This window comes from Pan troglodytes, chromosome 6 (genome assembly GCF_028858775.2).
Source record: "Pan troglodytes isolate AG18354 chromosome 6, NHGRI_mPanTro3-v2.0_pri, whole genome shotgun sequence".
Lineage (NCBI taxonomy): Eukaryota > Metazoa > Chordata > Mammalia > Primates > Hominidae > Pan > Pan troglodytes.
In genome coordinates, this window is record NC_072404.2 from 53908305 (window position 1) to 53932107 (window position 23803).

Sequence of the window (23803 nt, forward strand, 5' to 3'; positions counted from 1 at the left end):
ACTCTGTCCCTACTAAAAATACAAAAATTAGCCGGGTGTGGTGGCGGGCGCCTGTAATCCCAGCTACTCGGGAGGCTGAGGCAGGAGAGTGGCGTGAACCTGGGAGGCGGAGCTTTCAGTGAGCCGAGATCGCGCCACCGCACGCCAGCCTGGGCGAGAGTGTGAGACTCCATCTCAAAAAAAAAAAAAAAGAGATTAACTAAGTGTCTAGCACCTTTTATTAAAGATCTGAATAGGAAACATTTGTCATCTATTGTCTCTAAGGGCAGCCACTATAAGACTTCAAATACCCTTGGTCTCCACAATCTTTTATCTTAACCTGGACATTTCCTTTCTATCAATCCAGGTCTTTAGACAAACTCAACCAATTGTAAACCAGAAAATGTCTAAATTTACCTATAGCCTTGAACCCTGCCCCCTACCCCGCTTTGAGTTGTCCTGCCTTTCTGGACCAAACCAATGTATTTCTTAAATGTATTTGATTGCTGTCTCATGCATTCCTAAAACGTATAAAACCAAGCTGCACCCTGACCGCCTTGGGCACGTGTCCTCAGAACCTCCTGAGGGCTGTTTGCTGTGTCACGGGCCATGGTCATTCACATTTGGCTTAGGATAAATCTCTTCAAATATTTTACAGAGTTTGACTCTCTTTGTTGACTACTAGGACCAGCAACCTGGGAAAGTGATGGCTCATCAGACTGGACTCAGCTGCCAGGGGAGTGGGCCTGCCACTGTGAGCCTATCTGAGCTGGGGGTGGGTCAGGGGACTGAGTAGCTCTATATGATGAGTGAGAGTTGGCGGGAAGAATCTCACTTTTTGTATTTTGGCAAGAATTTGAAATCTCAGGGGTCTGAGTCATGCTGTAGTCTCACCACAGGCCTCAGGGGAGTCAACTTCTGACCTGGGGGCCTGGTCTGGGTTTGTGGTGTCTGAGTCATAGTTCGTGTGACAAAAGTACGTGCTCCGGTGTGGAAAGCAGGCAGAGGCTTTTCCACTCCATTCTGTCTCATTGACAATGAAAATGCTAGCTGTGACCCACCACATGGGTTTCATGACCCACGAATGGACCAGGCAGCTGTTTAGAAAACACTGCGGCTCAATTTCTGCCCTCTCTGAGGGGTGTTCTAGAAATCTGAAAGAGCCCAAAGACCTTGTTGAGGAGCAGGGGGATCCTGGCTGAGCCTGCAAGCCCTGGGTCTCTTCCAGACTTTCCTGCCTCTAGCAGCTGCTGCTCTAGGTGGCCATTGGTGGGCTGCATTTGCTCTCTGCTTGCAAACATCGATGACACAGGTATTTTGGGTGTGGTTTAGTAGTGGCCCGACACAATTTTGTTTCCAGTTTGTCACACTGACAAGGTTTTAACCTGACAAATGTTAAACACAAATTATAGGAGGCCATTGTTTTGGACTAAGCTCTTGCACTAGGCCCCAAAAGACAAGACTAAAAATAAAAATAAAGTCACCCATGCTAAAGTTTCAGGTCACCAAACTTACTGGAAAGGCGTCCTGATCCTGAGCCCTAGAGAAAGTTCTTGGATCTCCTACAAGAAAGAATTTGGGATGAGTCCACAGAGAACAGTAAAAGGAAGTTTATTAAGAAAGAAGGGAATAAAAGAGTGGCTACTCCATAGGCAGAGCATCCCCAAGGGCTGCTGGTGGGTATTTTTTATGATTATTCTTGAATATGGGCTAAGCAAGGGGTGGATTATTCCTGAGTTTTCCAAGAAAGGGGTGAGTTATTTGGTTATTCCCCCTTCCCTTTTACAAGGGAACCCTTAATCCTAAGGGTTGTAGAGTCAGGAAATATGTCAGAAGGGGTCGACTCAGAGACTCTTCATCTTGAATAGGAGCTGGGTAAAATGAGGCTGAGATCTGCTGGAGTGCATTCCCAGGAGGTTAGGCATCCTTAGTCACAGGATGAAATAGAAGGTTGGCAGGTGGTATCACAAGATACAGGTTACAAAGACCTTGCTGATGAAACAGGATGCAGTAAAGAAGCCAGCCAAAACTGGCCAAAACCTGCCAAAAACCAGCAAGGTGAGGAAAACTACCTCTGGTCTTCCTCATTGCTCATTATTCGCTAATTACAATGCATTCTCATGCTAAACGACACTCCTACCAGCACCATGACAGTTTATAAATACCATGGCAACATTTAGAAGTTACCCTATATGTTCTAAAAGGAAGAATTCCTAGAAAACTCATGAATAATCCACCCTTATTTAGTATATGATCAAGAAATAACCATAAAAATAGCCAACCAGCAGCCCTAGAGGCTGCCCTGCCCATGGAATTGCCATTCTTTTATTCCTTTACTTTCTCAATAAGCTTGCTTCTTTCACTTTACTCTGTGGACTCACCCTGGCCCCAAATTCTTTCTTGCGCAAGATCCAAGAACATTCTCTTGGGGTCTGGATTGGGACCCTTTTCCGGTAACAAAACTAAAACTAAGTTGTTAATCTACCTTCAGAGAGAGAGAATAGCCAACTTCCTAACCAGGCCAGTTTCAGTCTTCAGTCTGAGGCAGCAAAATAGGGTCTGGAGGCAGGGAACATAAGGCCGATTCACACTTTAGCTATGACAGGAAATAGCCTCTGCGTAGGCTAAGTAAATGACTTTGTAACTTTGCATCATCCCGTTCATTTACATAGTGTGTGCCCCAAGCGGAGGACATTGAAACTCCCCAAAATTCTGGAATGGGGCCTTTGAGCCCCTACGCTCAGGCCCGCTCCCACACTGTGGAGTGTACTTTCATTTACCTTTTTTTTTTGAGATGGTGTCTCACTGTGTCACCAAGGCTGGAATGCAGTGGCATGATCTCGGCTCACTGCAACCTCTGCCACCCAGGTTCAAGTGGTTCTCCTGCCTCAGCCTCCCAAGTAGCTGGAATTACAGGCACCTGCCACTGTGCCCGGCTAGGTTTTTTTTTTTTACTTTTAGTAGAGACGGGGTTTCACCATCTTGGTTAGGCTGGTCTTGAACTCCTGACTTTGTAATCCACCCGCCTCGGCCTCCCAAAGTGCTGGGATTACAGGTGTGAGCCACTGCGCCTGGCCGTACTTTCATTTTCAATAAAATCCTTAATTCCTTCCTTGATTTGTTTGTGTGTTTCACTCTTGTAACCCAGTATGGAGTGCAATGGCGCGATCTCGGCTCACTGCATCCTCCGCTGGGTTCAAGCAATTCTCCTGCCTCGGCCTGCCTAGTACCTGGGATTACAGGCACGCGACACCACGTCCAGCTAATTTTTTGTATTTTTAGTAGTGACGGGGTTTCACCATGTTGGGCAGGCTGGTCTCGAACTCCTGACCTCAGGTGATCCATCCGCCTCGGCCTTCCAAAGTGCCGGGATTACAGGCGTGAGCCACCACTCCCGGCCCAACCCCATGTTTTCTCAGGAACTGGAGTTCCCTTTAGGAAGCAAGTAACAGAGGTGCTGGGCTGCCCGGGCCTCTAGGTCTTCTTCTTTCCCAGGCTCTGTGCTCTCACCAGAGTGCGCGTTCGGGAAGCAGGGAGAGGACCAGGAAAGACGCCTGAGACGGAGAGTGGGCACCGGCCGGGGGCAGGCAGGTCTGGCCCCTGCGGGTCAGAGTGCAGCGCCGGTTTGAGGCAGTTCGGCCACTTAGCTGCGACTCGAAATGAATGAGTCACTTCCCCTCCTCGGGCGAGCTCCTGGCTTTGCCCCAGCAAGCGGGAACTCCCAGGATCAGGAAGGTCCCAGAGAAACTCCCCAGGGGGGAAGCCGAGGCCGTCCAGAGAGGTCCAGGGTACACACAGTGACAGTGCCAGCTCCACATTCCCGACCACCGGGCCAGGGCTGGTTCCACGCTGTCATTTCTCTCCGCTGGCCCCAGCCGCGGGGCCACCTCCAGACAGACCGGGGATCCTGCCTGGCGGCGTGACCTTGGGTTAGTCCTCGAGCCGCTTCTAGCCCGGTTTCCTCCGCCCCAGGTTAGGACCACGTGGGTAAGATGATTTCCTCTGTAGTAGGGGCTGTTTAATGAGTAACAGAACTGGCAGCTGGTTCTTTACCATTGCCCAACTGCTCTGCAGAGGGGAGAAGCAATTGCGGGCGGAGCCTCCCGGGACCTTCGCGGGAGGGGGGAGAGGAGGAAGGCGGGGGAGGCGGGGCCAGAGGGGCAGAGGAAGGTGGGGGCGGGCGGGGCTTGTCTGCGGGATGGCCCAGGATGCGGTCAGCTGAGTTCGCCGGCCCAGGGCAGGCGGGGCCCGAGCCTAGCGGTAACCCCCGGGCAGGGCGGGGCCGCTCGCAGACTCCATATGAGATTCACCTCGCAAGTGGTTCCCTCATTCGAGTGCTCCGGCGCACAGACTCGCGCCCCGCCGTCCGCGAGCCTCCCGAGAGCCGTCCCTTCGTCCGGCCCTGGAGCATTGTGTTTGTCGCCGGTGTCGCAGTGCGAGGATGGCGCCGCGGGTGTAGCGGGTCTCTGCGCAGGCCGAGTGGTGAGTCGCCCAAGGCCCGGCTCCCGCCGTTCTCTCTTCCCAGGGGTCTAGCCCGTCCCCTGCCTTGGCCACGTGCCCATTTACCTGTAGGGGCGGTGACGGAGGCTCTGGTGCACCTTGGCTGTCAGCTGCAGAGGAGCAGAGAGCGGCCCGGCGCGGCTGCGCGGGGAGGCGGGCGCGCGGCCGGGAGGTTCTGGGGCTGGTGTGTGCGGAGCGAGGTGGGCGTGGGGGGAAGCGCGCGGGCGGGATGTGCTTCCTCGGGTCCACCCCGTGCCTACCTCTCCCACGTCCCGGCGACGGAGCGCGCGGGGCTCTGGGCGGGGAGCCCACCGGTCCAAGGCGCAGCGAGGGTGGAGGCAGAGCCGGCAGGGTCAGGTGCCGCAGGGCGCAGGCGGGCGCTTCTCGCAGCCCAAACCCGGGCGGGGAGTGCGGGAACCCCTAGAACTATGCTGGGAGCCCCAGATAAGAGAAAGGAGTTGGTGACTTAAGTGACGAAGTGATGTTTTGTCCCCACCGCCTTTTAAAGGGAGAAGGGGGTAAAATTTCATTTGGAGGATGATTGTTACTTGAGCTTTCAGAGTTCAGATGGCGTCAAGTGGCCATCGAGTCAACATTTAACAAAATGTTACCGCATAAAATATTGGCATCGAGTTATCTGGCAGCTCCGCAGAGAAACTTCACAGGCATATGCGTTATATGACATAATTTGCATGGGGAAGGGGGTCCCTTCACGATTCTTTTATATGGCAACCTGTTCTTGGACCTGGCAGGGCCCAGAGAAGCGAGGAACTCCGCAGCTCGTCGACACGTCTCGTCTCCTGTCCCAATTCAGGGCTTGGTGAGGTGACTCGCGGTCGCGGGTGACTCGCCGGCAGGACACTGCCTGGAACGCCTGGAGCGCCTCCCACTGCAGACGTCTGTCCGCCTCCAGCCGCTCTCCTCTGACGGTCAGTTTCAAAGAAACACAGTCTGGGATCCGGAGTAGAAAGAGGCCGTTTCCCGTGAAGGCCATAGAGGCAGTTTCCAGGCGCCTGGGTGACCTGTCTCTGCACTTCCCTCTCTGCTTCTCCATCCCTGTTTCCTTTCCCCACTGTCCCCTGCCTGGCCTTTCCTTGGCTCGTTTTCTACCTTCCTGGGGTCTTCTGGTTAAAAAGACCATTGGTTCCATTCATTGGCTGTAACCGCGGGTCTTTAAAAAACTTTGTGACTTCCTTGAATAGAAAGAATGTCTTACTCTGGATTTCTACAAGCGCTGCTGAGCCATTCCCAGGGCAGGCCTTTGTCTCTCCTGCCTTTCAGTTTGTTTGCCCATCTGCATTTTGGCCCAAGCTTTCCCCACTTCTCAGCTGCTCTTACATTATTTCTTTTTTCAGAGGCTACCCTGACCTTCCAGTCCTCTGCATTAAACCTCATCACCGCAGACCGTTTTAATTCAGCACAGGTGTATCGAGCACAAATTATATTCTTGGTTCCAATACTTTCAGCACTGGTGGGCATTCATGTTTCATTTAAGAAGGATAAATTAGTTTTTCTTTACATGGGCTTTTTGTCAAAGTGGAATTTTGTTGACTTTACTGATCTTAAAATTAACGCAAACTTATTGTAAAAACAAACAAACAAAAAAACCAAAAAACCAAAAATCAAATATATAACAGAAAATGAAACTTCTAGGTTTTCCTCTTCCCTAAAGATAAACAACAAACATTCTTCTTCCTTCTCCTCTCTCTCTCACACACATTTGCTTTTGAAATATGTTCATTCAAAAAAGTATTTTAAATGTTTACAAGCTAAGTTATTTATGCAAGTAACTTACCAATCTGATTTGAGTTTAACGGGTTAAAACTAAAAAAAAAAAAAAATCAAAAACATCTTCAGTTTTTTTTTTTTTTAAGTAAGATGGATCTGGCTGGTAATAGGTAGGGAGCCCCAGGTGATCACTGAAAAGACTTTTCCTTGGGGAGCCAAATCCTAAGCCAGGTTTAGGATTTCCCTGGGAGGTAGAATTTGCAGCCCAGGTAAAACCAGCAAAACTCTCCTGTTATGTGGGGAGGGGAGCGAAGAGCATGGCTTTCTAGAGAGGTGAGAGAAGACTTGTTGAGAAACTGAATTTCATTTCCTTACGGAAGTTGGAGAACATTGTGGTACAATGTTAGGAGAAAGGTTTTCTAAAATCAGCGCAGTCTGATATCTTCAACACCAGGGTCTTTTCCACTGGAGCACTGCAGACATCTGCAACTTTCTCTGCCTACGTGGGTGTGGTTAAATAGACCCTCCCTGAGTGCAGGGCTGAAAAGTGGAGAAAAGTTAGTTCTTGGGACACTCACACCCAGGAGGGGGGATCCTGCAGGTACTAAGATTGCAAAGGGAAAGAGAGTGAGGCTGGTCCTGGAGCCCACTAGGAAGGAGCCAGCAGAAGGCAGTGACTGGACAAGGGAACTGATTTCTCTGCTGATGTGGCCTTGGTTTCTCTGGTTCAGAGTAAAGAAAAGCAACCAAACCTAGAGAGAAACATCCTTACTCTACAAGGCCAGACGGGAAGTTCTGTCTTTGGCTTGGTTTCCTTTTCTACAAACGGGGTTGGATTCTCTCTGGAAAGCTTTCTGGGGGCCACTCAGCAGTCTCTGATTCAGTGGGATGTTCTCAGCTGCTGGCCCAAGGGAGCTCACCTCTTAGCTCTTCCCCTGCCTGGTTCACTGGGGGGCTGCTCCCTCCCATTAGCTCCCTACCCCTAAAGACAAAAATAGCAGCCTGGAGGGGGCAGAGTTTTAGGGGAGGTTGTAAGAGGGCACATTCTTCAGAGGAGCCACTCTTACGGGGGAATGTTCCTGCCCCACAGAAACTGGCCCTGGGGATCAGGACTCTGCCTGACCCTAAACCCTACTTCTTCCCTCAGTCGGTAGGTCTGCTTAATGGATCCTGAAGAAGGCCTGAAATCATGACCAGACACCGACGCCCCGGGATCCTCCTGTAGTGCCTTTTGATAAGAAGCACTGCCCTGGCTTCTCTCTCCTCCTTCCACATGTGTAGGGAGAGGTAGCTCTGCCTATTCATGAAGCTTCATCCCTACACTGTCCTTCATTTGGCCCCTGGTGAACCGGGGGCCAAGGTGTGATACCTCTTTTAAAACTCATTCCCTTCACACTGGTGTTGTGACTCATGCCTGTAATTCCAGCTACTCGGAGGCTGAGGTGGGAGGATCACGTGAACCCAATAATTTGAGGCGGCAGTGAGCTGTGATTGCACCACTCCACTCCAGCCTGGGTAACAGAGTGAGACCATGTTTGTTTCTTTCTTTTTTTTTTTTTTGAGACAGAGTCTTGCTCTTTCACCCAGGCTGGAGTGCAGTGGCATGATCTCGACTCACTACAACCTTCATCTCCTGGGTTCCAGCAATTCTCCTGCCTCAGCCTCCCGAGTAGCTGGGATTCCAGGCATGCACCACCACACCCAGCTACTTTTTTGCATTTTTAGTAGAGATGGAGTTTCACCATGTTGGCCAGGCTGGTCTTGAACTCCTGACCTCAAGTGATCTGGCCTCCTCGGCCTCCCAAAGTGCTGAGATTAGGGGCGTGGGCCACTGTGCATGGCCCCCTGTTTCTAAAAAATGAAGAATAAAGTGGTGAATTAAAAAAAAAAATCAACAACACCACACCTTATTCCCCTTCTTAGCTCTCCTTAGCTGGACTGCAGTAGGCTGGGATTTCCAAAGAAGTGTTGTGTAAATGCTAAGGGAGAATGAAAGCCTGGTGGAGAGATTTAAGGCAGCAATTGGAGGGAACATTTTTCTCCACACCTAACAACTGTAGTTTTCCCTGGCATTCAAAATTTGCTGGAAATGATCACTATATTATGGTAATAATAAATCCCATTCTCCAAAAAGGGACCTTTTGGGTTTTAGCTTGGTGACAAGAGACTGCTGAGTTACGAAGGTGAGAACCGTGTGGTGGAAACAACTGGCTTGACCTCAGGAAAGCAGCTCCACTTCACAGACTCCTACTGATGGCTTTATGAGCCTTGGATCATCCCGTAGACCCAGTGCTTCACTCTCTTCCTCTCAGCATGAATCCTGCCCACTCTGCAAGGCTTTCCAGGGAGTTGGGGGCCTGGCCATTACAGGACATTTGGGGGTTTGTTGCTTTATTAACTGAGTTCAAAATGTGAGTCTCACCCTCCTTCAAAGAGCTCTGGCAAAACCCTGCCCTTCTCCACACAGAGAAGTGGTCTTGGGGGTTTCTGACTACTGAGCCCTAGTGGAATAACTGCAGGTACGCCACGTTTTCCTTCATGGGACTTTGCAGTGGAGACGGGGCCGTGGGCTGACTCAGGTCAGCCTCAATCCCTCTCCCTCCTATGGTTGTTCCCTGTCCCCGCTGCTCCCCCTGGAGCTGATACCTTTTACCCATCTTTGACCCAATTCTTCCTGGGGAGAAGAGCATCTGAGATTCTAGAAAAGTGAGGCAGAGGCCGGGCGCGGTGGCTCACACCTGTAATCCCAGCACTTTGGGAGGCCGAGGCTGGTGGATCACCTGGGGTCAGCAGTTCGAGAACAGCCTGGCCAACATGGTGAAACCCCGTCTCTACTAAAAATACAAAAATTAGCTGAACGTGGTGGCGTGTGTCTGTAGTCTCAGCTACTTGGGACGCTGAGGCAGAAGAATTGCCTGAACCTGGGAGGCGGAGGTTGCAGTGAGCCGAGATGGCACCACTGCACTCCAGCCTGGGTGACAGAGCGAGACTCTGTCTCTATTAAAAAAAGAAAAGGGAGGCAGAGAGGTGTGGTGTGTTGGGTCAGTAAGTCTTGACTTGCTGGGCTGGGAAATTGGGAATAAGGGACAGGTTTTTGTTTTGTTTTGTTTTGTTTTTGAGACGGAGTGTCGCTCTGCAACCTCTGCCTCCCAGGTTCAAGTGATTGTCCTCCCTCAGCCTCCTGAGAGTAGCTGGGATTACAGGCGCCTGCCACCACACCTGGCTAATTTTTGTATTTTCAGTAGAGATGGTGTTTCACTGTATTGGACAGGCTGGTCTTGAACTCATGATCTCCACCCGCCTTGGCCTCCCAAAGTGCTGGGTTTACAGGCATAAAGGGGACAGGTTCTCTGGAGGTGTGAGGTGCCTGTCCACTTAGGCTTTTGGCACATTTTCAGCACCTCCTCTCTGAAACTAGCAATGCTATAAACACACATACACACTCTCCTCTCTCTCTGTTTCTATTTCTCACACAATTCACACACTTACATGAGGTGTGTAAGGAATTCCACTTCATTGCACTGACTTTCTACATATTAGTGGGGCTCTGCACGATCTTGGTTTCTACTGAGTGGATTCACTCCATTCTGTGATTTTTTTTCCTTAGGGTCCTGCCTCAGTTGGCGGAATGGCGGCCACGGGAGCCAATGCAGAGAAAGCTGAAAGTCACAAGTAAGGCTCCATTTCATTCCAGGTTGGGTTGGGTGGGGTTGGGTTGTTTATAGAGCATATGTTGTGCCACACATTTTTCTAAGGACTTGACATATATTAACACATTTGATGCTTGTGAAAGAGACTGAGGCCTGGCGGGATTAATGACTCAGGAGGTTCGTAAATTAGATGGTTAAAGACCTCCGGGGTCGGGCGCTGGGGCCTCAGCTCTTGATTCTTAGGACATGTTGTTTCAGAAAACCAGACAAGTCCCTGTTCAAATCTCTGTCTAGTAGGTTTTTCCTCTATGTGCCACTTTCTTAAACAAAATCCCCTGCTTATCACTCAGCTCTGCCTTGGTTCTGAATTTTAAATGCCTTCTTATTTCTTTGCAGTTTGTCATACTTCTGGTATGCTTGGCATGACACCACTTGTGTTTAGGCATTGCTAGAAAAGCAAGAATTTCTTGTCTTCATTCTGATTCCTATGTGAACTTTAATCCGCTGATTATTCTTATTTTCTCATACCCCCAGTTGTCTCCCACCTCTGCTGTGGTTACCCGGGCAGGCCTTCTGTCCTGCCGCCATGGCCTCTCCCCAGTCTTGGTGGCCTCTGACCTTGGCACCACCCAGGGTTGTGGTGACCTCTGGCCCCCCTTGCTCTGGACTCCTGGTCCTTTGTTCCTCTAACTTCCCTGAGACCTCTCTGAAGTCTCACATGTGACAGCTGCATACCCAGGTCATAATTCCATATGGACAATGCTCTTCTCCTCCTCCATTCCCCGGAAGTCCTGGTGTCCATTTTGGAGTTTCTGGTGCCTGTGGACATTCCCTGCAGTGATTTTTTTTTTTTTTTTTTTTGAGATGGAGTTTTGCTCTTGTCGCCCAGGCTGGAGTGCAGTGAGTGGCGTAATTTCGGCTTACTGCAACCTCTGCTTCCCAGTTTCAAGCAATTCTGGTGCCTCGGCCTCCCAGGTAGCTGGGATTACAGGTGCAAGCCAGCACACTTGGCTAATTTTGTATTTTTAGTAGAGATGGGGTTTCACCATGTTGGCCAGGCTGGTCTCAAACTCCTGACCTCAAGTGATCCACCCGCCTCAGTCTCCCAAAGTGCGGGGATTACAGGTGTGAGCCACTGTGGCCTGCCTCAGTGATTATTTTTTAATTGAACTAATAGTATTCCTGGTATTTTCAGTCATTGACAGCCAAAAATGCCTTGTCCCCAGTTTCTGGAGCTCCCTTCCTTCCTCCTCCTGCCATGGCTTGAGGTTGAGGCCCAGTAGGAGGCTGGTGGGGGTGGAGGGGAGTGGTAGAAATGAAGGCTGGAGAAAACAGGGCCGGCACACCAAGTGCCAAGCAACTCAGTGAGGGTTTCCTCCCCTTCCCTGTCTTCGGTAATTATTTTCCCCTCCCTTGTTTTATCGTCAGCTATCTGCTAATCATGTTCCACTTGCTGAAAGGCAGTCAGGTGTAGAGCTCAGGAGTACAGCCTCTTAGGATGTGACCTTGGACTTTGAATGGGGTTACTGATGGTACTTAGTTTATACTGAGAGTATTAAATGAATTGATATGTGCTAGCTATTAATAACTTCATTTCTACCCCAAGTCGAAAGCCTTCCATGAGTGGAACTGGATCTTACTCATCTTTATGTTCAGTACACCCAGCACAGGATGCTTGGCTGGTGCGAGATTCAGCCAGCATTTTCTGGAGCCCTCCCACTTCCCCTTCCCTAGTACCTCAGGCCCCTGTGTCTCACCCATCTCATTTTCTTCTTGTCTCCACATGTGCCGGTCCTAAGCTATTTGGGCAAGTTTATATAAAGGTTGATACTGCTTTCTCTTCCCTGCTGATAAACTCCTGGAATCAGAAGCCAGTTTTCATTTCTTTCTTTTTTTTCCTTTTTGTCTTTTATTGAGACAGGGTTTCGCCCTTGTACCCAGGCTGGAGTGCCGAGGTGTGATCTCAGCTCACTGCAACCTCCGCCTCCTGGGCTCAAGTGATCCTCTCACCTCAGCCTCCTGAGTAGCTGGGACTACAGGCATGCACCACCACACCCGGCTAATTTTTGTATTTTTCAGAGAGACAAGGTTTCACTATGTTGTCCAAGCTGATCTCAAACTCCTGGGCTCAAGTGATCTGCCCGCCTCAGCCTCCTAAATTGCTGGGATTACAGGCATGAGCCACCGCGCCCAGACAGTTTTCATTTCTTTCATTTCATATATTTCTTTTACATGGTAGATGCTCAATGAATATTTGCTAGATGAATAAAGTGGTAGAATAAAGCAGAATAAAGTCACTTGAAATTATGTGTAGACTAGAGAAATATTTTTTTCCAAGTAGTATGTCTCTGACTTGTTATTTTAAAATCCTTCAAAAAATAAATTGGGGCATCTACTGGTTCATTATGGTACATGTTAAATTTACTTTTTAAATTTTACTTTATTTTTTATTTTTAGACAGTCTTACTCTGTTACCTAGGCTGGAGTGCAGTGGTGTGATCAGGGCTCACTGCAGCCTCAACCTCCTGGGCTCAGGTGATCCTCCCACATCAGTCTCCCAGGGAGGTGGGACTATAGGTACATGCCACCATGCCTGGCTAATTTTTGCATTTTCTGTAGAGTCAGGGTTTCACCATGTTGCCCTGGCTAGTCTTGAACTCCTGGGCTCAAGTGATCCACCTGTGTTGGCCTCCTAAAGTACTGGGATTACAGGAGTGAGCCACTGTACCCGGCCAAATTTTCATGTTTTAAAATCATTGCCTGTCTTCACGGTTACACCCTACTTCCTTCTTCTTCATTTCTCAGAATCAAGGAGAAAAGACAAGTATTTTATTTTGAAATATGTGACAAAGTTGTCTTAATCACATCCTGTTTTGTTATTTTGAAGCATGACTCTTAGCCCTTCTATGTTGTACTCTGTGTATTTCTAACATCCTGAAGGAGGAGAATGGAAATGTTACTTACATGAAAAATAGTTGTCACTAAAGGATCCTAAAATACTGTGAGGTGTGCAGATTGTCAGAATTTCAGATTGGCCTAGAGATCAAAAAGGCTTTCTGAGAAAAGTTCAAGGATGGTCCTTACCACACGTGATTCTGGATTTGGTCCCTTGAAAAATGGCCTTGCCCCACATCCCAGAGTAGAATGAACCCTGATTCTGGAGATCCCCCCCACCCATAGCTTGTCAGGAAGAGGTGGGCTTAGGGGCAGGCGGGTGTGGCTCTGTGCTTCAGGCAGGCTGCTGTGCCTTCCTGAGCAGGGTTTTCAGCAGATTCACTAGTGCAGTCAGCACAGTCCCTGCCTGCCCATACAGGAGACAGTCACCTAGCCCCCTGTCCCCTTATACAAAGATCTCCCTGTCTCTGTGTATAACCCTTTGTACTTATGTTTTCTATATCAGCCTTTCTGAAATGTTCAGGTGTGAGCTCACCTGGGCCCCACTCTAGGGGAATTGATGGGAAGGAACATTTGACAGGCATGAAAGGAGGAAGCAGTCAGGTATAGGCCATCTGTGTGTTTGGAGCCTGGGTGCCTGCTGTTGATGAGTGCCAGATAGAAATAGGGATTTGATAAAATGATAGATAAAATAGGACGGGACCATCTCAACCTTGTTTTTCTTGTCTGTGGTGTGTTACGTGGGATTCAGAGATATATAAGATGTGGTCATGGCCTCCAGAAATTTTTGTTCTGGAGGTAAAGTTATTACATTAATTATGTATATCAGTGTTAAAATATAGATAAGGTACAACAAGCATCGTGAGGGGAGAGAATGGACAATGTCTGTGAAGGGTGTGCATCCCTTATTTAACAGTTATTTCCAAATCCGTGGCAGCTGAGACCTTGCCTCTCTTGTATCTTTTTCTTTTCTCATGAGTTAGATTGAGGAGGAGACATAACCACGGGGTTCAGGGCAGAAAGTCAGACTCAGAAGGAAGAAAAAGAAGTCCCCACTTGCTCTGACATCAGCATCCCATGTCTGCCTCTGTTTCCTGTAAGGGAGCCCACCCATCTTTAGGACTCAGAAGGCATACATTGTTGAAGGAGCTACGTTTGAGGCTGGCTCTAAGGGACTTCGACAGGCTTGAGGGACTCATCTAGACCTGGGGCATTTGTTTTGTAAGGAAGGTTTTATTGGAACACAGCCATACTCGCTCATTTGTGTGCTATCTGTAGTTGCTTTCACATGTCTATGGTGGACTTGAGAAGTAGCGGAAATCATGCAGCTTGCAAAACCACATGTATTTATTATCTGGCCTTTTATGAAGAAAAGTTTGCTGATGCTTGCTCTAGACCAGCATGTGCCATGAGCACATTTTCTAGCAGATAAACAGATGTCTTATCTTGTCACTCCTATTGGATATCGTGCTGGAGAAGTGGTAGCTAGTGTAACAAAAACAAAAACAAATTGAAGGTATGCAGATTGGAAAGGTTATCTCTGGGAGGTAGGATTAGAGGTTGTTTTTCCTTCTATTTCTGTTCATATTTCCTATGGTAAACATAGCAGTTTTAAAATAAATTCAAGTTTATTCATTGAATGAACTTGATTAGAGGAGCAACTGGCTATACTCCCTACTCCTTGTATGGGTAGATCAAACATTTCCATCTGTGTACTTTCGTGTGCTCTTCTGATTTCATCCCTATTGCCCTCCAAACAGAGCCATGGGAGCAACAGGGGTTAAGAGGGAGGAGAAGGGAAGAACAGAGGGGAGGCAAGTGGGGACCTTGGCAATGTTGGGGTTGTCTTATCTCCGGGATCTGGCCCTGTCTCCCACCATGAGCCTCGTGTCTGACATAGGGCACTTCTGTGATAATGTCGGCTGTCGGGCACTGATGTTCTATAAGCCTTCCACTTTCTTGTTTTTTAACAGTGATTGCCCCGTCAGACTTTTAAATCCAAACATAGCAAAAATGAAAGAAGATATTCTCTATCATTTCAATCTCACCACTAGCAGACACAATTTCCCAGCCTTGTTTGGAGATGTGAAGGTAAGAGGCCAGGTGTTGACACCTTGGCATTTGTCTTAAGATCAACCTCCCCCTATATTATACAGGTAGACCAACCCACAAATGCTTGAGAGACCACAGCTGACAGGTTTATGAAGACATAATGTTTACCAAATTTTTGCAAATTTTTAACTTTCAAGTATGTGAACTAGCAAGTAAAACTATCCTAAGTAGTGCCAAATTGTTCCCTAATTCATCTTTTGCAAATTTAGTGCAGTCATGCATTGCTTAACTCTGGAAATACGGTCCGAGAAATGCAGCCTTAGGTATTTCATCATTGTGTGGACAACACACAAACCTAGGTGGTAGAGCCTACTACTTGCCTGGGCCATATGCCTGTAGGCTACAAACCTCTATAGCATGTGAGTGTCCTGAATACTGTAGGCAGTTGTAACACAGTGGTAAGCATTTGTGTATCTATACATATCTAAACATAGAAAAGCCACAGTAAAATCATGGTATTATATAATTTTCTGGGACCGCTGTTGTGTATATGTGATTCCTTGCTTACCAAAACATCGTTACATGGGGCATGACTATGCATTTGAAACTATATATAAAATAAACTTCCTAATGCTTCATTGAGAGAAGAGAAAGATGTAAAAATTTCCTAGGGAAGCAAAGGATAGTAAATAAAGGTCATTGTATTTTGTTTGTAATATGAGATACATATTGATATTCTGTTTAGTTAATTGCCTTTAATGTCTTATTTTGCTTCATGCAGCTTCCAGCTAATTTTTTCTACAAAGTCTTAAGTCCCTTAGTTCTGATTTATCTTAACATAGGACTTTGAAATGTCTAATGGGTAAAGATGAACTGACATGTAGAATTAAAAATCAAAATATACCAGGATGCTAGAATCCAGTGCTGCTACATGGGATCATAATTAAACAATAGTGTTATGTCTTATCAATTATCCTGTTCTTTGATAGTGTTGGTTTCAAATTGTGGACAACTTTCCATGTGCTTTTAAGTCATTAAAATTTCATTCATCCTATTAAGTTAATCCATAGTGATTTTTATTCCAGGCTATGGAATTTTCTTTTTTATGTTTAGAGAATAATTAATAATTCTTTTCTTTTATCTTCAGAATTTTTTTTTTAAATTTTTTGAGCTGGAGTCTCACTGCCCAGGCTGGATTACAGTGGTGTGATCTCAGCTCACTGCAACCTCCCTGTCCTGGGTTCAAGCGATTCTCCTGCCTCAGCCTCCTGAGTAGCTGGGATTGTAGGCACCTGCCACCATGCCCAGCTAATTTTTGTATTTTTTAGTAGAGATGGGGTTTTACCATGTTGGACAGGCTGGTCTGGAACTCCTGACCTCAGGTGATCTGCCTGCCCACTCCCAAAATGCTGGGATTACAGGCGTGAGCCACTGTGCCCAGCCATCTTCAAACTCTTTAAAAACTTACTCACTTAAAAAAAATTTTTTTTTCAAAACTAACATTTTCTTACATGATGTTCTGCAAATTAAAGTTTTTACTTCTCTGAGAGAGACCCATCCAGAATAGCTATCACTTCCTGAGCCTCCTCTAGGCTTCGGCTGGCTCTTCTCAAGCATTGGCTATTTGGCACTCAAGTAACCAGGCGAGAGAGCGATCAGTAGCCCATTTTGTGGGGCCCTGGTAACACAGAGGGACAGTGAGGAGTTGCTCCCTCTGTTTCAAACCCAGGCTGTCTCCACAAGCCGCCTTCTACATGACGGAGGGAGGCCGAGGGTGCACAGAACCTGGGATTACCTCCTCAGAGAGAGCAAGGGTCTGGATTCCTGCATTTGTGGAGCTGACTGCCTTTTGATGCTTGGCCGCCCACCCTGACCACTCACCAGGGGGCCTTGTTAAAGCAGATTACTGGGCCCCTTAGATTCAGCAGGTCCTGGTGAGGCCAGTGAACTTATATTTTTAGCAAGTTCATTGGTAATACTGATGTTGCTGGTCTAGGGGCCCCACTTGAGGACCTCTGCTATAGACAGTGCACTAATGGGGGTCTCTCTTCTCTGGCTGCAGTTTGTGTGTGTTGGTGGAAGCCCCTCCCGGATGAAAGCCTTCATCAGGTGCGTTGGTGCAGAGCTGGGCCTTGACTGCCCAGGTAGAGACTATCCCAACATCTGTGCGGGAACTGACCGCTATGCCATGTATAAAGTAGGACCGGTGCTGTCTGTCAGTGTGAGTACCTGCCTTCCCTTGTGCTCAGTCTCTAGGCTCTGCAACCCCCTGTGCCCCACCCCTCTGCACACACAGACAGCTGGTCCCCTAACACCTGCTTACTGTAAATGGCTGGGAGCAGGGTGAGCCCACAGTAGCTGGGATTCAGAGATTATTGAACTCAGGCTGTCGTCCTTGAGGCTCAGTCTCCAGGGGCGACTAAGTACACAAATGCATATACACCGCTGTCTGTCTACACAGTGTGAGGGTGGCAGGTGCAGGGAGTTAGAGTGCTTGGGGTGTAGAGGAGGGACAGTAGGGGGCGCCCTGCCTGGAGCAGGATGGAAGGAGAGCCTCAAAGTACCAGGCCTCTCTAATCCCCTCTACCACCTCACAGTGAGTTACTTCAAAACACATTTTGATTTAGCAATGAGCACGGTGAACACAGAAATCTCCAGATTCTACCATAGAAGTCTTTTCATTTTTCAGTTTTGATTTTGTCAGGAGCAATATAAATGAACAGCTGCAGAGTAAGGAAAGGGAACCCCTTTTGTTGAGATGTGCACCCCTACCTCTCCAGTCAGCTGAGGACACTAGCTATGTCAACCAACTAGAACATATCAGGGAGCCAAGACATTATTCAGTTACTGATAATCTGTGCAAGCCTTTCCTGTGTGTAAGGCTCCGTGACCGATTCTAGCAGGGATGCCTCCACTGTATGGCTCTGCCACAGGAACAGCCCCCGGAAAGTGCTGAGTCCATCCAGGGAGAGGCATCACGGAAGTTGTGACACTAGGGGGGGTGCTCTGAAGAGGAGAGCAGGAGAAGGAGGTATGCAGAGACCCCAAAGAGAGGAAAAGGCACAGGCAGACAAGATCAGCAAGGCATCCTGTGTCCAGTGGGCTGAGGAACCAGCTGATTACTTAGTTTGTCTGAAGCAGAGGGTGTAGGGAGAAAAGAGAAAGGAGATAAAACTTTAACCTGTGGTGGGGTGTGGGAGAATAGGGTGGGTATTTATGCAGGGCTTCAAATGCTAGAAGGAGCTGTTTGTTACCTGGCAATAGCAGACTGCTGCTTCCCTGCTGAGCCCCTGGGTCCTCAGCTGTTACCTATTTAACAAATTGTGTCGATCAAATGGGGTTTTGTCTTTGACAGCTTTGCATACACTTTAAAGTTTCCCAAAGTGTTACTAGTTCTTAAATTTATATTTAAAAAGTTTATCTTTCATCACTATGTCAATGGGCATGTTAGATTGAATTACATCACATGAAACATCAGCCAGAACATTGACAAAGTCACAACCTTGGCTTAACATGGGTGTTTCTCCCTGGTTCCAGCATGGTATGGGCATTCCTTCTATCTCAATCATGTTGCATGAGCTCATAAAGCTGCTGTACTATGCCCGGTGCTCCAACGTCACTATCATCCGCATTGGCACTTCTGGTGGGATAGGTAAGGTCTGCAGAGGGGCCTCTTGCCCTGTGAATGGATGAGGGACTGGGGCATGCCAAGGCAGCTTCTACATGGTGTGGGATTAGAGACAAAGAGTTCCTTTCTTGGCTTTGTTCAAGGGAAGCTTATTAACAGGAGGTGTGAAAAGAAGCGTGTTTTGTTCTTTTTGTCCAACCTGTTCTCCCAACCCACACCCCAGAGCTAGGCATTAGAAGGGTACCATACCAGGCATATGGGGGAAACTCATCCTTTTGGGGTTACACAATTTGTGCCTTCTTGTCTGCTTGATTCTCTCTTATTCTTTCTAATCCCCCTTCTCCATTCTCTCCTTTCCTTTGCTTACTTTTCCTCCTCCCTAATCCTGCAGGGATTTGAAGCACCTTAGGAGAAAAGACACAGGAAAATCAAAGGGGGGAAGAGAGAGGCGCAGTACAAAACTCAGATAAGTGTCCTTAAATTAGCTTAAAATGTCCCTATCCTCAACAGGGACTTTTTTTTTGTTTAAAAAACAAAGATGGTTGGCCGGGTGCGGTGGCTCACACCTGTAATCCCAGCACATTGGGAGGCCGAGGCGGGCGGATCACAAGATCGGGAGATCGAGACCATCCTGGCCAACATGGTGAAACCCCGTCTCTACTAAAATACAAAAGATTAGCTGGGCGTGGTGGTGCGCGTCTGTAGTCCCAGCTGCTCGGGAGGCTGAGGCAGGAGAATCGCTTGAACCCGGGAGGCGGAGGTTGCAGTGAGCCAACATCGCGCCACTGCACTTCAGCCTGGCAACAGAGCGAGACTCCATCTCAAAAACAACAACAACAACAAACAAACAAACAAAAACCCCCACAAACATGGCAAAGAAAGAATGAGATTTCATGAGAAAGCAAAAGCTAACAAATTGTTGAATTGTAAGCAAAAGTCTGTTAGGCAGATTTGTTTTAAATACGTGGTCTTGCTCTCTGGGGTTCCAATTCTGTGCCATTCTTTCTGCTAAAAACTGGGTTCTAGTGATTCCTGCTCCCACCGAGGTGTTCAGAGCTCAGGGAAGAAGCCTGCATGTGCCCTAGAGAAAGTTGAGCTTTGCCGCTGCTGGCCAGGCCTGTGTGTACTTGTTCCAGGCTGTCTAGGGCCTGGACTGTCTAGGATTTATAGCAATTCTAGAATTTAAGTGTCCTGACCTTGAAAGGGGACTTGCTTTAGACCCAAATATTTTGAATATGTTATCTTGTCTCTTTTCTTTTTGTTATATAGAGAGATTGATGCATAAAATCTGTTTGTATGACTGTAATTCCAAGTTTAGCGAAATTGTCCCTAGGACAACACACCAACGGCCATGAGCTGTCTCAGTCCTGCAAGCTTAGTCTCCGATGCTGCCCACCTGACACAGCTGTGCATAGCACGCTGGCCTCTGCCAGGAGCTCTAGTCAATGGTTCTTGAGTTCTTGCTCTGGAGTGATTTTTAAAACAATGATCAGATAATTCTGGAGGGAGTAGTATAGATTTTGAATTTTCCTCAATTGCTCTATAAAAATGGAAAGAGCAACTAGAGAGCAAAACCAAAAACCCCTGGACACAGTTGATAATAAAAGGTGATGTGCTATCCTCACAAACCCCAAAGTATGAATGGGTGGAGACAAAAAGCCTCAGGATCTGGTTGTGTTGGCAGCTGCTCAGGGGGAAGCTCAAGGCGATGGACAGACCTGAGAACAAGAGTCCCAGGCACTCCTAGGAAGGTGCAGGGGGACATGGTGAAGATGGCAGCTGACACTGGAGGGGGCCTGTGCATCCCAATGTGAGTGATGCTGGAATTCCAAGGGGCTTGACCACTCCAGGCCCTGTGGGTTCACCAAGGCATCAGCCAAGCTCTCCTCTAGCTCCAGCCCCAGTGCTGGGAGAAGCTGCTGAAAGGAGACTCGGAATTGCCCAGAACAGCCGCAGGAGTAGCAATGGAAAGAGGAGTTCAGATACATGTGGGGAGCGAAGCAAAGGTCTTTGCAATCGGCCATGTTTTTTAACGTTTCATGAAAACAACTGACTTGGGAGCTCTGGAAAAGATCTGACTTCTTGTTCCCTCCCACATGTTTAGGAAAACCAATTTTGCATTAAAATAAGTATCAGAAATGGATCATAGTTATCTTAGTCCCTGCAGGTTGATAGACAAGATGCCATTGACTGAGTGGCTTATAAACAATAGGAATTTATCGCATAGTCTGGAGGCTGCGAAGTCCAAGGTCAAGGAGTCAGCAAACTTGGTGTCTGGTGAGGGCTAACTTTCGGATTCATAGAGCTCTGTTTTCTCCCTGTGTGCTCACATGGCAGAAGGGGCAGGCAGCTCTCCGGGGTCCTTTTTATAAGGGCACTAATCCCACTCATGCAGGCTCCACCCTCATGACCTAATCACCTCCCACAGGCCCTGCTGCCTGAAACCATCACCTTTGGGGTTAGGATTTCAGCCTATGAATTTTGAGGGGGAAACCAGCATTCAGTCCAGGTCCATAACAATGGTCAAATCCCATCTAAAATTATTATAACACAAAGAATAAGGAGCAGAGGAATGTCCCGACAAACAGGAAACTACTCCAGGAAGGCACGCCCAGAACATAGAAACTGGACCCTAATAATGCATCAATCTGAGAGGAAGGCCAGGTAGGTCAGGAGTTGGTCATAGCTCACCTGGATTTAGGGTGTGGGACTTCATTATACTGTTCTAGTCTGCCTTTTGCTGGTTTACTTTTCAAGTATTTGCCTGAAATCTTAAATATTAACAAGGTATGAAACAGGGATCAATGAAACACATCATGGTATATGGTTCAGTGACAGACAACAGTGGGAAATCGCCGTGAATGGAAGCAAGAAATATGGGACAAAGTACTTGAAGGTTCCTGGCCATTTTTATTTTATTCTTTTTTTTTTTTTTTTGAAATGGAGTTTGCTCTTTTTGCCCATGCTGGAGTGCAGTGGCGTGATCTTGGCTCACTGCAACCTCTGCCTCCTGGGTTCAAGTGATTCTCCCGCCTCAGCCTCCCAAGTAGCTGGGATTACAGACACCCGGCATAATGCCTGGCTAATTTTTGTATTTTTAGTAGAGATGGGGTCTCACCATGTTGGCCAGACTAGTCTTGAACTCCTGACCTCAGGTGATCTGCTCGTCTTGGCCTCCCAAAGTGCTTGGGATTACAGGCGTGGGCCACTGCACCCAGCCCTCTATTTTGTTTTTTGTGCCTTTCTCTTCCATAGTGTCCATAATGATCATGCATTAATTACTTTCATAGCTTAAAAAAAAGTTGAATGGGAAAAATGGGTCACTGTGTATTTCAGAACAGTACTGGATGCTTCGTGTTTGGATGTGTGGGTGGATCTGCTTCTTTCTTCCATATGCTCTGCTGTGTGCTCCCTGGCTGCCCTGCTTTTATTTTATTTTGTTTTACACCCTGCATATCTTGATGTCTGCTTTCTTCCTCAGGTCTGGAGCCTGGCACTGTGGTCATAACAGAGCAGGCAGTGGATACCTGCTTCAAGGCAGAGTTTGAGCAGATTGTCCTGGGGAAGCGGGTCATCCGGAAAACGGACCTTAACAAGAAGCTGGTGCAGGAGCTGTTGCTGTGTTCTGCAGAGCTGAGCGAGTTCACCACAGTGGTGGGGAACACCATGTGCACCTTGGACTTCTATGAAGGTGAGGCAGCGGATACGAGGAGGCGTCTTTCAGCCAGGGAACCCTGGTCCGTCCCCTGAGCCTGCCTTCTCGCTGTGGACTGGCGTTTCCACTTGCCAGGCTGCTGTCTCAGTTACACTTCGCCCAGAGTGGTTATAATGACCCGTTTGAGTGGACCTAGGCAGGACCTGGATGGGTCTTGCTTGTCCCTGTGTCCTTCTGGGCATCAGTGGCGCTGATGTGTTGTAGGAGCTTCTCACATGCATGTGGTTCTCATGTCTCCATGTGTGCCTCAGGGCAAGGCCGTCTGGATGGGGCTCTCTGCTCCTACACGGAGAAGGACAAGCAGGCGTATCTGGAGGCAGCCTACGCAGCCGGCGTCCGCAATATCGAGATGGAGTCCTCGGTGTTTGCCGCCATGTGCAGCGCCTGCGGCCTCCAAGGTAAGCGGCACTTGATGGGCCTCGGCGTCCCCTCCTCCCTTCACTTCTGCTCTCCTGGAGCCCCTCGCTGGGGCTCCTCCTCCTGGGGCACCCCGATACCCATTTCTGGTTTCTGTTTCCGCTGCCCCCAAGTCACTTTCTGACATATGTGTTGTCACCACAATGCTGTTCAATGTCTTTTGATTGTCACATGACAAAATGCAGGATTCTCAGTGACCTTGTGTAGGAAAAATGACAAAAAAGGTTTTGCTGCCCCATGAGGCTGCCACCAGGTCTATAGAAAACTCGGCTTTCAAAGCGCTTTGGCTTTCTGAATTGTGGTTCATCTACCCTCAAGGTACTAGCCACCCTTGAAGGCCAGCTCACAGCTCTGCAGAATTCCCTTATCACCTTGGCCAAAATGTGCCTTTCAAGGTGGTGCTTGCAGCCCTGAGCTGGTCCTGGAATGGTGAATTCCTTTTGGAAGCAGGCACGAGAATAAGGGAGGGACAGGGCAGGGTGGTGTCAGAGAGGGAGGAGCCTTCCGAGCCCCTGGACCAGTGCCTTTCCCTCCCGCGCTCCATCCTCCGGCCCCGCCTGACTGCATGGGCAGCCTGGTTTCCTGAGGAGGCAGAGAGGCTGCTCCTCAGAGCTCGTGGGTTCTTCATCCCGTCCCTGTGAAATGTTAGACCCCCGGCACCTTGCCTTGATGTGGTCTTTGTCCTTTGCAGCGGCCGTGGTGTGTGTCACCCTCCTGAACCGCCTGGAAGGGGACCAGATCAGCAGCCCTCGCAATGTGCTCAGCGAGTACCAGCAGAGGCCGCAGCGGCTGGTGAGCTACTTCATCAAGAAGAAACTGAGCAAGGCCTGAGCGCTGCCCTGCACCTCCGCAGACCTGCTGCGATGACTTGCCATTAAAAGCATTGTCCAAAATCCCCTGTTGTGTGGACTTTGAGCACACTTTACACAAGAATCTAGAAAATCAGATCGCGATTAAGAGACAGAGAATCTTGGATTAACCGCATGGGAGATGTTCTTCCTTTTGAAGTTTCATTGGAGCATTTTCAATGATGTTAGCCTGATTTGGGGTTTCTTCAAGAACATTCTACCAAATTTTTGTACTATTTCTAGGGAAATTTTTCAGACTTTAAAATTCTAATGGTAGTCAGATTTCATGTCACTAAACAAGAAATCTGATAATAGTGCCAGGAAACTCATTTCCTGATACACTAAAAAAATTCCATGCACCACTTGCAATGAGAGATGACTGAAAACCAAT

At 48.1% G+C, this 23803-nt stretch overlaps 1 protein-coding gene across 6 annotated transcripts; it reads left to right on the plus strand.

Annotated features, from left to right (window-relative positions):
• The first annotated feature begins 610 nt into the window (after positions 1 to 610).
• On the plus strand, positions 611 to 23457 carry UPP1 (uridine phosphorylase 1). 6 transcript variants are annotated; one of them, XM_063815350.1, is made up of 10 exons: positions 611 to 3966; positions 4255 to 4461; positions 5232 to 5408; positions 9815 to 9879; positions 14726 to 14843; positions 16867 to 17025; positions 18342 to 18456; positions 21914 to 22123; positions 22399 to 22545; positions 23256 to 23457. In XM_063815350.1, exons 4-10 carry the CDS (start codon positions 9836 to 9838, stop codon positions 23393 to 23395), a joined length of 933 nt encoding a protein of 310 aa, XP_063671420.1. In that variant the 5' UTR covers positions 611 to 3966; positions 4255 to 4461; positions 5232 to 5408; positions 9815 to 9835; the 3' UTR covers positions 23396 to 23457. The 6 variants fall into 6 exon arrangements, with proteins under 6 accessions (XP_063671420.1, XP_016801188.1, XP_016801193.1 ...); XM_016945699.4 differs by lacking the exon at positions 611 to 3966 and having other exon boundaries at positions 4153 to 4461; XM_054687517.2 differs by lacking the exons at positions 611 to 3966; positions 4255 to 4461 and adding an exon at positions 4781 to 4836.
• The last annotated feature ends 346 nt before the right edge of the window (positions 23458 to 23803 follow it).